Here is a 13,028-nt window from a genome sequence, read left to right as displayed (position 1 = left end):
TTCACAAACGTTCATATAGTAGTACAGAACATTCAATCTAAAAGTAGTTGCGAATTTTCTTAATAAGTGTTGTGATTACCTTGAATACCAACGCCGCATATTGATGTGGGAAGCTTCAAATAAATACATTAGTTATCTGACAGGTATGTGGTCCACTTCTTCATCTATTGCCTCCATTCGTTAACGCTGCTTGGACGGGGTTCACGAGCTGACAAGCATTTTCAAAGAACTTCTGGTACATTTAAATCAGATTCAAATCCAGTTATAGCATACTTTACAGTCGTTTGTTCGATATCTTCTTGATATATATCGAAATGTTTACATCTCTTATATCTGGTAACAATTTAGTGCTTGAATTATTTGTGAACAAAATAGCTCTGGTATCGATTGATCAACTTAAATGCTATTCACACCATTGAAAACGGGCTGTTTATTGGCAATGAGTTTGAATAATTCACACCAATGATCATCTGGGATAAAGGCCAACCATATAAAATCCACTTTTTGACCATTTTTGTTTCGGTTTTACATCTATTTGGTGTTCTCAATTGTAGATTTAATTGGGATGGTGAAACTCAGTGAATAGTTTGAGTTCAAATTATTAAACACCGTTGTCTTGTAAGATTGTCAATAAAGACCTATCTAGTATAAGTTTCTAGTCATCTATATTTCTTGACTGAGTGGGTGTCCATATCCTGCTAACAATACTTTTTAATGCTCACAGAGATTCTACATTTAAATTTTGTTTTCCAGTGGTTCTAGCCAAATTAAAATCATTCTAGTGTCTTTCTTGTGCTGGTGGTATGTTTCACTATAAGTCTAAATATTTTTCCACACACTCAGCTGTTGTTCAAGCAGTTGTTCCCGATGGATCAGCAACAAGTTTACGGAGTAAGAACGATAAAATCTAGAGTTCGATTCTCGACTATGAAAAAAGCACGAATACACCTTCGTGAGCTGCTAAGTCAGAACACACTTTGTTCTTATAACTTTTATACATCATTAAATGAACATGAAATGACATAATTCATCACGTGACATTCGTGTTGTGTAAAATTAATTCAGAGGATGCCATTGACCGAATCACAAGTTTTAAAAATATACATTACCAAACTTAAAATTCTAGAAATGAACGTTACAAAAATTGATATAATCAGTCTGAGGTTTTAGAGTTTTCGTCAGAAATACTTAATCAAAATACATATTAATAAGAAATAACACAAAGCAGTATAAACTATTTACACTTTTAGCTATATTTCAATAGGTTGTGAAGTAAAGGTATTTTCTATTATTTAATAATGCCGTAATTGGTACAAATACTATCAGTTTCTTTAAATAAAATATTTGAAACAGATATAAATACTATGAATGGAAAATTAACTCTTATAACACACTGAATAAATTGTAAAAGCATAACAAGAAAACAGGGAATCGATTCCTTTTATTCATCCGTTATTATTTTCTATAGAAAATAACTTTTAAAAAGTTGAATGTATAACTAAAATAACTGACTGACTCACTGCATTCTAGCATCCAACTGTTCTTGCCAGGTTAGGGTCTGAGAAAAATAATGATATTAATAATGTCGCTTAAATATCACTGTCAAAACATGAAATGTCTTAGTGAATTTATTCAATGAAATATATAAATATGTAAAATGAAAACTGACACACAATGATTAATGTGTATATAACATATTCATAAATATAGGACATCATGCAAATGTTGTGTTTCAATCAGTTTAAGTGTAAAATTCGTGATTTAAAAGGAAAAATACACTGTTCTACTGGAATTTATGACAAGTACTATTAGTGGCTTAACATTTTAACGTCAACATACTTATGAGGCAAGAAGAACATGATAATAAATGCTACTATACTAGAACAAAGTGATTTAAAATCAAATTAAAATCGCATACACAAAAGTAAACAAAGTCGTATTTCAACTGACCCAGTCAGTCATTAGTAAAACATTTGTCTTAGTCGCGTGTATCGCGTTCTTGTTAGTTCGTATAACTTACACCATCAGTAATTTGAAACATGCCCTTTTATTTTAATAGGGAAAAATTAACTCTACAGGTCATATGTCTTTATGTATAAATCAATGTTATGCTTAGCTGTTTCAGTAATTTTTCTAATATTTCTTTGCTGATAAAATACTGTATTATTTGCTCGATCCCATGCAATAGAACAATCAGCTTCAATAATGTGTTGAATTACAGCTGTTGTGGCATATTCCCCTCTAATCACACGATTTTGTTGTTCCATTGTTCATATAACCAAGGGATGTTTTGTTTCTTCAGTGTATGATTTCTTAAAATAACACTAAATTTCTTAATCTTTCAAGCCAGCCCTCCCAGTCGTACAGCGGTATGTCTGCAGACTCACAACATAAATATTGTCCCTCAATGGTTAACTTGTATATCTGTAGATTACAACCCTATAAACCGGGTTTCGATACCCATAGTGGGCAGAGCACAGATAACCTATTGTGTAGCTCTGTGCTTAACCTACAAACAAACAAATAAACCATAAAATGAGATATAGATATTTAATCTGATTTATTGGTTTAGAAGCCTTTATAATTATTTCTACTATTAACTGAAACATTTTCTTATTTTTCACGACCCAGCATGGGCTGGTGGTTAGGACGCATGACTCGCAATCAGAGGGTCGCGGCTTCTCATACTCGTCTCATCGAGCATGCTCTCTCTTTCTCCCGTTGGATTATTATTATAATGTGATGGTTAATACCACTATTCGTTGGTAAAGGAATAATCCAATAGTTGGCGATGGGTGGTGATGACTAGCTGCCTTCCCTCTAGACTTGCACTATTAACTTGAGGATGACTAGCGCAGATAGCCCTTTGCGCGAAGTTCAAAAACAAACAATCCTTTTTTCATAAATATTAGAATAATGAGTAATAATTAAATGCTTATAATTATAACTATGTGTTTAACGTTATAATTAGGTTCATTTAAGCTTTCGAAGAAGTTATCTGTTTTACAGAGGCTGAATACATTACATAATAACTACTTTGGAGTTTTAATTTGCTGTTGCAATCCATGTTATCATATCTGATCATCCTATTTGACAACCATGCATACTCATATTGACAATAGTTAATCTTTGTTAGTTTTGATAATCTCTGTGAAGTACGAGGGCTTTTCAACACCTATTTCGGCACTCCAATCACACAAAAATAGAAAGGCGATGGGTCTGATATTTGTTAATATAGAATAGCAAGAGTATTCGTTTTGCTCTCCAGTTCAATAAGGTATACGATGATTGAAAGCATGTGCCTTAGAAGCAGCATCTGTCACCTTTTTGATTTATGATTTTGCTGTGTACTGTTGCTAAGTGCATGTGGACGACATTTAACATTTATCATTCTGCTCATGGATTTTCCCCTTTAAAAATATGTCGTACCTTTCTTACCACAGCAGAGGCTTGACTTAATTCAGGTCTCTTTCGAGGAAGTACTCTTACTCTAGATTGAACCACCATATTTGTGTTTTTCAATGCCAATAAGTATAAAGGATATACCCATTTTTCAGATTCTAAACTATCGTTCTGAACATATATTTGTTACATGAATATATGAATAATTTACTTTAGAAAAGACTGTTTTTGTTTGTTTCTTTTTAATTTCGCGCAAAACTACTCGAGGGCTATCTGCGCTAGCCGTCCCTAATTAAGCAGTGTAAGACGAGAGGGAAGGCAGCTAGCCATCACCACCGACTGCAAACTCTTGGGCTACTCTTTTACCAACGAATAGTGGGATTGACCGAACATTATAACGCTCCAACGGCTGAAAAGGTGAGCATGTTTGGTGTGACGGAGATGCGAACTCGCGAGCCTCAGAATACGAGTCGCACGCCTTAACCCACTTGGTCATGCCGGGCCGAAAAGACTGTTACATACTACTTCTAAAAGGCGATCAGTTTAAGATGGCATTGCATTACCTATGAACGCCAAACAATGTCAAAAGGTAGTTCTTGGTACATGAAGTTTTACTGTAAATTCATTGCGGCTGTGATTGTCATGCCACCTGCTTATTTGCGTACTCAAAATTATTATAGAGTAACTTATTCAACTGTATATAGACAGCTGAAAACCTCTATACTTTCCGTATTTTTTCCACTCTGTATTTTCCACTAATTTTCAGTACAATAACTCTTTATGAATTCCTTCATTTTTGAGCAGAGTCTATGAGTTCTATAAATCAAACTTTGTCTATAGCTACATTTTCTAAGCTGTTGTTTCATATTAATGGAAAATAAAATCTCTTTTCTATTTCCAATATACTTTTTTATTCTAATTTTATCCTCACTGCAAATTATACATCTGGGAAAAGAAAAACAAGCACTTTTCTTTCGTTAACGTTATATGCACACTAAAAACTATCATTACAGCCACTTAAAAGACATAACATTAAGAATAATAACATTATTATTCATTTTGGATGAAAAATAAATATAATTTATAAGTAAGTACAATTGGAAATTACTGGGGTATAAATGAGAGAGAAACATTATTTTTGTTTCGATAATGAGAGATCTAATGAACATTTCTTTATAGTGTTTAAATGTAAAAAACACATAATTCATTCATTTGTACCAGTATTCTTCAATATAACGATCTAAATGACGATAAAATGTTTAAATATTGTGGAAAGTTTTGTAATCTTGTCAGAATTGTTTCTGATCAATATTTATTTATAGGCAAGGTTTGTTTGCTTAGAATTAAACACAAAGCTACACAATGGACTATCTGTGCTCTGCCCACCACGGTTATCGAAACCCAAATTTTAGTGGTGTGAGTCCCCATATATACCGCTGTGCCACTGGGGGATTATGGGCAAGGGAAACGCTGCACAGTCTGTGCTGGTTCTACCATTTGTATGGAATCCGATTTTAGCGTTATAGTTCGCAGATATGCCGCTAGTGGCTTGTGAGAAGTATTTTGGTAAACCTTTCATTTTTACTTATTTCATTTTTATTATTTAAAAAAGTCAAAAGTAATATAATAAAAAGCCTAAGCTTTCTCATCTAGAAAATAATGTTTCTGTTTTCTGTCCTAGATTATTAATGATGTTTGTTTATATTTAAACACAAAGCTACACAAAGAGCTATCTGTGCCCTGCCCACCACTGGTATCAAAACTCGATTTCTAGCAGTATAAGTCCGCAGACATACCGCTGTGTCACTGGATGGGGGGCTATTAAAGATGAAATCGAGTGAAATTACTGAGATATGCTATACAAGTTCCTTCAGTACTAACACTTTCTACTCTGTCTTGTTAAGAGAGTCGTTTTCAGAAAAAAACAAATTCTAATTCCTAAGGCCTGAGCGTCATGTTTGAAATTTCATATTTAAAATATATGTATGTTTTAATTCTAAATGTAACGTTTTTAATATATTTTTTATTTGTATTCACCGTTTGAACTACATGGGAAATCTTGAGATTAAAACGAATTTATTTATCAAGTGAACGTTTCTAAACAATGAATCAACACCTGATCTGGGAAATAAAAATAAGTATAAACATGCATTAACAACTTTTACGTTCAAATCTGTTTTTCTCTAAGTAAAAGTTGCACCTAAGTACAGTAATTTTTATTTTACGATGAAGATAACTTTAAGTTAATATTCAAGAAATTTGATTTTAACAAGGCTATTATAAAGAATGTGAACCTTACTATTTACAGTCCACCATTTTTTTCCGTTATATCAGAATAATCACCTGTTGGTTCTTGTTCAATGGCAACAGTACTTTTGGTTTCATTGATATCATCGAATATATCTGAACGATTAAGTTCGTCCTTTATTTCTATATCATACTCCTGGATATTTACAATAGAGTCCAAAACAGATTCTTGCCATTTTTTTTTATATTCATTTTCTTCCTCCGTAACACTTTTGTTTCTTTGGTTACCCAGATTTCTAGACGACAGAGCACATTCCTTAATAAGGTTTTCGGATGTCGTCATTAATATACGTTTGATTTCATCTTCTATGCTATTATTAACAAACTTCAAAGAAGATAAAATCCTGGTTAGAGTTTTGTCAATTTCCGCACTGTGCGTTTGAATCTCTCTTCTGATAAGATGAATGTCATCTATAGATCTATTTCTCATTTCAAGTACAATTTTTTGCAATATATTGTAAACGTGAGTTTCTTCTGCTTGGATTCTTTTGCAGGAAGAAATGAAGGTATTTTGTGCAACAAGAAGTGTTGCAAAGCTACTGTCCACGACCTTGCTCAATTCGGCAACTCTTTTATTGAGACTTTCCCCTAAATGTAAAATTTTAGGTTCTAGTAACGGAATCGGTTGCAATTGTTGTTGAAGCATGTTAAATTCGTCGTAGATGATATTTTTTGTTTTGTTTCCTTGCTCAGTAAGATCTCGAAGGAATATCTTTATTTCCTCGGAAGAATTAAACAAGTGTTGTACTCCACCAATTATTTTCTTCATATAATATTTCATGACAGAATTAAGCTCAGAAATATTTTTCTTCCCTTCATTAACAAATCCTCTTACTGTGGTTGAGACGTTTTCTACGTGTTCAGATGTACAATTGGTATCTGTTATTACATGACTAAAGTTATGGGTAGAACTTCTTTTCGGTTATCTCCAAAACACATTAAAGATCTGTTATTCAACTGCTGCACCGTTTCTTTTAAATAATTCCCTACTTTTGAACACTCCTTTGTTGTATTATGATGAAATGTACCCATTTCTCTTTTCATTACGTCTAGGCCTTGGAGAATATTGTTAACACTGCTTTCAGTTTTAGATTTGATAGTTATAGCTTGATGTTTAATGATATTGGTAAGTTCTTCTTTTAAAAAGACGCGAACATCATTAAAGTTGTTAGCAACTTCTTCGAACTTTTGTAATTTTGACAATACGACTTTTTCGAATTGAGCATGTCTCTCATCACTTTTTACTAGCTTTTCTAAAACGTCATCCATTGACCCTTGAATATCTCGTTCTAAAAGTTCTAACTTATTAGTTATCCTCTCAGTTCTAATATCAATTTTAGCATCTAGAAAGGACACTTTGTTATTTAGCTTATCGTTTATATTCGACATTTTCCGAGATAAATGATCATTGGACAACTCCTCCTTAATATCCTTACCGATTATGACTTCTTCTATCTTTCTGATGCGAATGTCGAGTGTAGTTTCCAGCGTTCCAAGCTTAGTCTCGATGTTTTCCAGTCTGCGAGTCATATGATCCATAAAGTAGTCTAGTCGTCCCAATCTTAATGTGTGGCTAAATGTATCCAAACTACGAAGTTTGTCATCAATTGAAGCAAGCACTTGATGTAAACCACGAGGAACAGTTAACCATCTATCGGTCGTAAAACCGAGGCCTTTGGAAGTGCCATCGCCTTCTTTTTCATGATCCCAGGCTGACGCCGTTGGAAGTTTATAGATAACAAAAAACAGAACGATTGAGAGTGTTTTGAATATACACACATAATTTGTTGTGACTGTTATAAGCATCATGATCTTGCTTGTAATATATTTGATTCCGAAGCTGGAACAGCAGTTAGTGCTGATCCTGAATAGCATGCAGTTGGTAACTAAATGTCTGAAGAGCTGTATGTAAAAACATCTAACTAGTCCAACGTGGAAAGTAAGCTACCTACTACTTTGCTTATTACAGAATAGCAATGTATTATAGGTCAACAACTGACATTGCTGCCAATAAGATGGCTCGTTTTTTGACTCTGGAATTTGAGTGTCAGATTCGACGAAGCCGGTATGGTTCTGGTTACTGTCAGGGTCAGAAGGGCTCTTCTTGTTTACTTGAAGTCGTAAAGCTGTCGCTGCTTATTTTGTGAATGCGCCGTATTCTGTCGGTGACGTCAGAGAACGTTCAGCAAGTTTTGATACTTAACTCTGATATTGAAATGTAAAAGAGTTTCTGTGTGTTCTATATGAAGGTTTCTAAAGTTTCAACACTAGATATTAATACAATTTATTTGCTATTTGGTTAATTAGGAAGCGTATAAGAACTTGTCTCAGTCGGTCCACAGATACACGATTTTTTAAAAGTACAATATATTTGCAGTCCTGTAAACGTTAAGATTAACTTGTTTTTGTTTTGATAACGAAATCCATATCTACAAAGAAAGAAAAAAAACTTGCAAGAACCAGAAGAGAGATATCTGAAGTGCTATGTAGAGCCAAGGTATATCGCAAGTTTTCTGGATGTGATTTCATATATATATATCTGTGTGTGTGTGTGTATGTCCATTACAGTCAACGTTATAGCAGTTTAGTTTCGTATCCTGTGAAGGTTTGGTTTGTTTTGAATTTCGCGTAAAGCTACATGGGGGCTATCTGCGCTAGCCGTTCCTAATTTAGCAGTGAAAGAATAGAGGGAAGGCAGCTAGTCATTACCACCCACCGCTCTTGGGCTACTCTTTTACCAACTAATAGTGGGATTGAGCGTCACATTATAATGCCCCCACGGCTGAAAGGGCGAGCATGTTTGATGTGACGGGGATTCGAACCTGCGACACCTATGTTAAACAGGAAAGTATACCACAACCAACAAAGAATGTGTTTACAAAAAATCACTATACTTATAAATGCTTCTAAAGCACTGGGCATGCCAACAGTAATTTGTAGTTCACTTGAAAATAGTTTCACGAAGTTTTAAAACATCGTTTTAAAGGATAGAGTCTTGGAACCTTGTGGGTTTTTAAGAAATATCTTTATTGTAAGGTTGTCGAATATTATACTTTTCTTGAAAAGATGTCATGTTCTTAGAACATTATCGTAATTAAAGGATATATGTGTCTACCGTCTGCTGGTCATTATGTCTGTATTGAACTATTTTCTTATTAGTGTTCGCAGCTTCCCTTAAGTTTGTTTGATATATCGTCATCAAAGTACTATTGTTGCATATGTAACTTCGTATTTTAGTTTTTCATTGTGGCTTAGATCTTTTATAGTTTTCCATTTTGCTTAGACCAAATTTAAACTTGTTGTATTCATCGCGCGCCAACACGTTTGAATAGAAGTTCGCTTCTGAAGAAACTGTTAGAATGAAACCTTGAAGGAAAAAAAATCTGGAATCTATGATCGTTTTCTACGTAGCATAATATCATTATTTCTTTATGTTTCCTTTTTAGAGTTTTGATGGAAAGTTCGAAATAGGAGTAAGGCGTTTTTAGTTACAGTTTGTTGACAGATAAACTATATATAAGTGTATGTGAATTCTTCCGGGTGTCATCTGGGTCGGCATAATACTCAGAGCTGGAAGACACAAGACCTGCGCTCAATGCATACATAAATATATGTTTCTGTATACAAACCTACACGTGAAGGACGAAGTCCATATTATTCATCAAATGAAATATACCATTTCTCAGGAGTGAGGTGCACAGTTAATCTTCTTGTAGGTAGGGTGATTCAAAACACAATACTTTTTGGGAACATTCATAAAATAAACAGTAACATCCTCACAACTCCTTAGATATATATATTATTTTAAAAGTAAAGAGATATATCTGTGTAATATTAAAATCATAATAAATACCTAAAGTAATAAAGAGTAGCTAAAGGGTATTTTATGTATGAAATAGTGTTTTTTTATGAATCCATTAATAAACTATTTTCGCATGCATTTCTTCACGTTTCCCTGTTTAAGTAATGTACTTTTACACTTTATAGAAATACTTCTAATAAGTTATGGCGGAATGCATATTTTTCATTGTTTATTAAACAGAATACAGTTAATTGTACATCACAAAATTGCTTTTATTTCTTACAAAGCAAAATTCTTCTATCGTATCTTAAACGTAAGATTTATTGCATCCTTTAAAAAAACACGAATTATTCATGGTTATTGTGGGTTTAAACGTGTTACATGAATATACTGCAACTATCACAATTAATATTAATTTTATTTAATTATTTATTCAATGCTTGATTATCAATTATCAATAAAATCTGTTCTAACAGTAAGAACTATGAATAACACATTAATTTGTCAAAACAAACTATGACCGAAAAAAGGTTATAAATAGAACATTGTGATTCAACACGTTGACAAAGTTAATAATCCCCTAAAACAGATTCCTCTCATGCTCCACTGATTACTGCCTATCAACCAAAATTTAAAAACCTAACCCACACACTTTCACCTCATTCAACTTAATGATTGGCTAAAATGTATTTTTACATATGTTCCTATTGTTTCTTTAACAAAATATAAAATGTTAAAATCACATTGCGTTCACAATATAGGCCCGGCATGGCCAAGCGTGTTAAGGCGTGCGACTCGTAATCCGAGGGTCGCGGGTTCGAATCCCGGTCACACCAAACATGCTCGCCCTTTCAGCCGTGGTGGTGTTATAATGTGACGGTCAATCCCACTATTCGCTGGTAAAAGAGTAGCCCAAGAGTTAGCGGTGGGTGATGATAACTAGATTCCTTCCCTCTAGTCTTACACTGCTAAATTAGGGACGGCTAGCACAGATAGCCCTCGAGTAGCTTTGTGCGAAATTCCAAAAAACAAACAGGCGTTCACAATAAAGTGTTACTTTCCGTTAGCTCTGAAAATTAAGTAATATCTCATTATCATAGTACAATATGTTTGTTTTCGTATAGCAAATCACAGGGGATTAACTAGTGAGTCCACTGACAGGAATCGAACCCCTAATGTTAGCGTTGTAAAACCCAAGACTTACCGGTGTACAGTACAGTACTACCTTATAACATATTAGTATCGGACAGTCTATAAGTGTTCAATTTACAGCTGTTGATATTTCATTGATTTTAAGCCATCTTATCAATTAATGTCACCAATTACATATTTAAATATACAATTATAACCATTTTATCCGTCGGCTTCTGTATTCTTCGTTAGACTACTTTGGTTTCACGAGCGAGTGGACGGTACCAAAAATTCAAAGCGCTCAAATAATTAATATCCACGTTACGTTTATTTGTTGTCAAGTGCACGTTACACAATTCTGAAACTTTTGTAGCGATCAAACACAAGCTTTAATGTTACAAGGTCTGAAGCTTGCTGTTGCCTAAAAGAGGACATTACTTTTAAATTATGTTGTTTTGACTTGTTTAGTATTATAATTTTGGTCAAAAGTTTATGACAGTGGCTAAAATGAAGTAACGAATTGTCGAGTTTGTTGTTGAGATTAATGAAAGTAATGGACATATTAAAAAAAACAGGCATCACGATTTATAAGTAATATTGGTGAAATAGATATTGAACACAATTAAATGAAGAAATAAGGGAACTCAACAGTAATACGGTGACATGTAATGTATATATACACAAAATGTCGAGGAAGAAAAAACTGAACTTTAACTGAATGAAAATTCTCTCTCAACGTACGAAAACCTGATCTGAAGTTTTCAAGATCTAACTGATTAGACGTAACCCTGCGTGGGAAGAGCTAATCGAGACAGAACAGTTTCTGTTTCTAATGGAAACACAGATAACTCATAAACAAAACGTGTCTGTTCGGTCAGGCTTCACAACACCATATTTCCTAGCCGCGCCAATCAGACACAAGTGATGTTTCAGCACTTAATCTGTCAAATGTGCGCGCACGTCACTTGAAAGGCTGAACAGGGTCAACCCGCTAATTATCAAATATCGCTAACAAGGAAATATAAATAGACAGTCTGTTTTGGCATCAGGTGGAAAATGGTTTGTATTATTATGCTTCACAAATAAAAATAATGTTTGAAATGGTTCTCACATTTTATTTGTAAAGAGAACACGATATACACAGCTCGACTCTCCTTTCTCTCCCCTCCCCTTCCAATGGCTCAGCAGCACGTCGTAGAGCTTATAACACTAAAAAAACAGGGTTTTAACACCTTCGGTGGGAAAAACATAGAGAACCTTTTTTTTTTTTTTTGGCTTTGTGTTTAACGAAAACCAAGTCTTCTCTGAACTTGTAACTGAATTAAACAAATGTTTGTTTCAAGGAGCAAACATAAACAAACATAAGTTGAACCATGTAAAGATATTGACTTCTTTGCAAAATAAGCACAAACTTGTTTATAGTTAAATATACCATGTGGAAGCTGGATCTGAAATAATACCCAAGTGTTTTACTCGTAAAAACAAACAAAACACTGATTAAAAGATAATAAAAATAATAAAGAATCTAACTGTGATAAAACTAGACACAATCATTTGGGCATGTTCTACCTAACAGTTGTACCTCTTCACGATAGTCCTACAGCATAGTTTCCATTGCCAAAAGCGACTGTTTTAGTTCAGTGAAGAGTACACCATTGTTTTCTGCACCTCTTTATGTGCCAGCTAATGTTTGAGAACGACAGTTTTCCCGCGTCCCTTTAACAGTCCGATCGTACAGAAAGAAATCCATAGGTGCTGCATCCAGTAATTTTTCATGTATATCTTTATATGAAATAGTTAGTGTGAGTTCCCGTTTCGTTCACCAGCTACAGGCGATAATTAAAGAAATATGTCAAGGAAAAAAATGTACATACGTAACTTGCGTCGTTTTAAAAGACAGAGATTATTCTTGATTATGTAGCGTAGTGCTGTCCGAGACCATGAATAGCTTTCGCGACTGATATTTTATCCATGGATTTTCACCTGTTAAAGTACGTCACACTTTGTTTTGGAGTATATGACTCGATGCAGGTCTCTTTCTGGATAGTCATGATACCACAAGTTGAACCATATTCCATTGTTTTTTAATGCCCAAGATAAATGTCTTCCTTCGAAATTCTTAATCCGCTAACTGAAAACGTCTTTATGACCTAAGTATATGAATATTTTGCGTGGGTTTGGTTTTGATTTTGCGCATAGCTACACAAGGGCTATCTGCGCTAGCCGTCCTTAATTTAAGCTGTAAGACTAGAGAGAAGTTAGCTAGTCATCACCACCCACCGCAAACTTTTGTGGTGCTCTTTCAATAATGAAGTGGAATTGATGCGACGGGGATTCGAACTCGCGACTCTCAGATTACGAGTCGAGCGCCTTTACCCATCTGGCT

General features: G+C 34.2%; 1 protein-coding gene across 7 annotated transcripts; it reads right to left on the bottom strand.

Moving 5' to 3' along the window:
• Positions 1-251: 251 nt before the first annotated feature.
• Positions 252-7,783, bottom strand: LOC143250639 (uncharacterized). 7 transcript variants are annotated; one of them, XM_076501502.1, is made up of 3 exons: positions 5,702-7,783; positions 1,521-1,558; positions 252-925 (listed from the first exon to the last, which is right to left on the bottom strand). In XM_076501502.1, the coding sequence occupies exon 1, from the start codon at positions 6,488-6,490 to the stop codon at positions 5,705-5,707; it is 786 nt and encodes a 261-aa protein (XP_076357617.1). In that variant the 5' UTR covers positions 6,491-7,783; the 3' UTR covers positions 252-925; positions 1,521-1,558; positions 5,702-5,704. The 7 variants fall into 6 exon arrangements, 3 of the variants coding, with proteins under 3 accessions (XP_076357617.1, XP_076357618.1, XP_076357616.1); XR_013028278.1 differs by having other exon boundaries at positions 5,746-7,783; XM_076501503.1 differs by having other exon boundaries at positions 5,746-7,782.
• Positions 7,784-13,028: the final 5,245 nt, after the last annotated feature.

This window comes from Tachypleus tridentatus, chromosome 5 (assembly GCF_004210375.1).
Source record: "Tachypleus tridentatus isolate NWPU-2018 chromosome 5, ASM421037v1, whole genome shotgun sequence".
Classification (NCBI taxonomy): domain Eukaryota; kingdom Metazoa; phylum Arthropoda; class Merostomata; order Xiphosura; family Limulidae; genus Tachypleus; species Tachypleus tridentatus.
The sequence above is the reverse complement of the archived record's forward strand: the minus strand, read 5'-3'. Positions and strand labels throughout refer to the sequence as shown.

Excerpts from the sequence above, each read along its gene's own strand:
- LOC143250639 (XM_076501502.1), bottom strand. The coding sequence starts at position 6,490 with ATGAAATATTATATGAAGAAAATAATTGGTGGAGTACAACACTTGTTT.